The sequence below is a fragment of the Penaeus monodon genome, chromosome 11 (assembly GCF_015228065.2).
Source record: "Penaeus monodon isolate SGIC_2016 chromosome 11, NSTDA_Pmon_1, whole genome shotgun sequence".
In the NCBI taxonomy this organism is placed as follows: Eukaryota; Metazoa; Arthropoda; class Malacostraca; order Decapoda; family Penaeidae; genus Penaeus; species Penaeus monodon.
The window spans coordinates 34529165-34530408 of record NC_051396.1 but is presented as its reverse complement, the minus strand read 5'-3'; the positions used below and the strand labels follow the sequence as shown (position 1 = coordinate 34530408).

General features: G+C 45.8%; 1 protein-coding gene across 1 annotated transcript; it reads left to right on the top strand.

Moving 5' to 3' along the window:
- Positions 1-420: 420 nt before the first annotated feature.
- Positions 421-650, top strand: LOC119578943 (the record flags this gene model as incomplete). Its single annotated transcript, XM_037926623.1, is given in 1 exon segment — positions 421-650. A coding segment is annotated over 1 exon segment (229 nt), but the record flags the coding sequence as incomplete, so codon positions are not given.
- Positions 651-1244: the final 594 nt, after the last annotated feature.

Sequence of the window (1244 nt, the reverse complement as noted above, 5' to 3'; positions counted from 1 at the left end):
TTCTTTCGTAGGGCCTCTCAATCCTACAGGTAGGGCCGGGCAAGGATTATTCAATTTTGTTGGCAACAATGCGCATGTACTTTTCGGAGTTGTGGATGACGACACTCTTACATACGACCTCAGGAAGTATAGGGTCTGTATATTGTCTGTAGTTCACAGTTTCGACTCGTCTGCTCATGCTGTCAACACGCTTGAGCACAACGTTCAGGAATTAGCTTCTGATTTTAAGGCTGTGCAGGTAAGGTCGGTCAGATTGTAGGCACAGTAAACAAGGTTTCTCATCTTACCTCATTAACTTTAACAGTTTTTTTCGTATCAAAGCACAGTAAACAAAATTACACGGCGATTGAATGGTTTGGCAACAGCCCTCGTTTGTGCAGTGCATAGAGAGGTGTTGCCTGACGTGATTTCGCCTGTCGACATGGGCGCGGTACTTCAGAGGGTATCTTCATTTTCTTTCAAGACTCTTTTCCCTTTAAGACAACCCACTCGGTTTTATGCTAGCCTCAGGTCTTTCCTCACTGCCTCGGGGCTGTCTGTGATTATTCCAGTGCATCCTGCTACTATCTTTAGGGCGTACCATGTACACCCCTTCCACACAAAACACAGTTCATATTACATGGTCCATGTGTCTCACACATTTATTCTTATTCATGCTCTATCCTTTCCCTTCCTCTGACTTTTTAGACTCCTGTTTAAAGCCTACCAAGGACACATTCTTGTGATTTTCTTCACATTTACCTTCATCTCTTCAGACTCCATCTTGTGCTCGTGCTCTTGCTTCAGGTGGTCTGATCACCTCACTCTGTTCCTTCGAGGAGGTGAGCGATCAACTCTCGACTTTCATGCTCAGCCTTTCGCAGGCGACACTGATCTATTTCTATCAGTCAACGGCCGCCACAATTGCTTGCGAGGAGCTTCAGCCTGATAGGTTAGGTTAGGTCAGCCAGATTAGCCCGGTGCTCCTAACCTTGCCGACAATCAACGTCACGATCCCAGAGTTGCATCTAAGGGACGTTAGTAAGGTTCAGGACGCGGACGTCGGATTGATGTCAGACTTTCACATAAACTTCATCTACCCTGTTTATGTCACCTTATTAAGCATGTTGCTCCTCTTATTAGTGTTTGGGGTGTGCTATGCGAAAGCATATCAGATGCACAGGGAGGAGAATCGTATCAGCAGTAAGGCATCAGTGTGTTCCATGTCCCCATATCAGGTACTATCTGACACCATGTCCATAAGA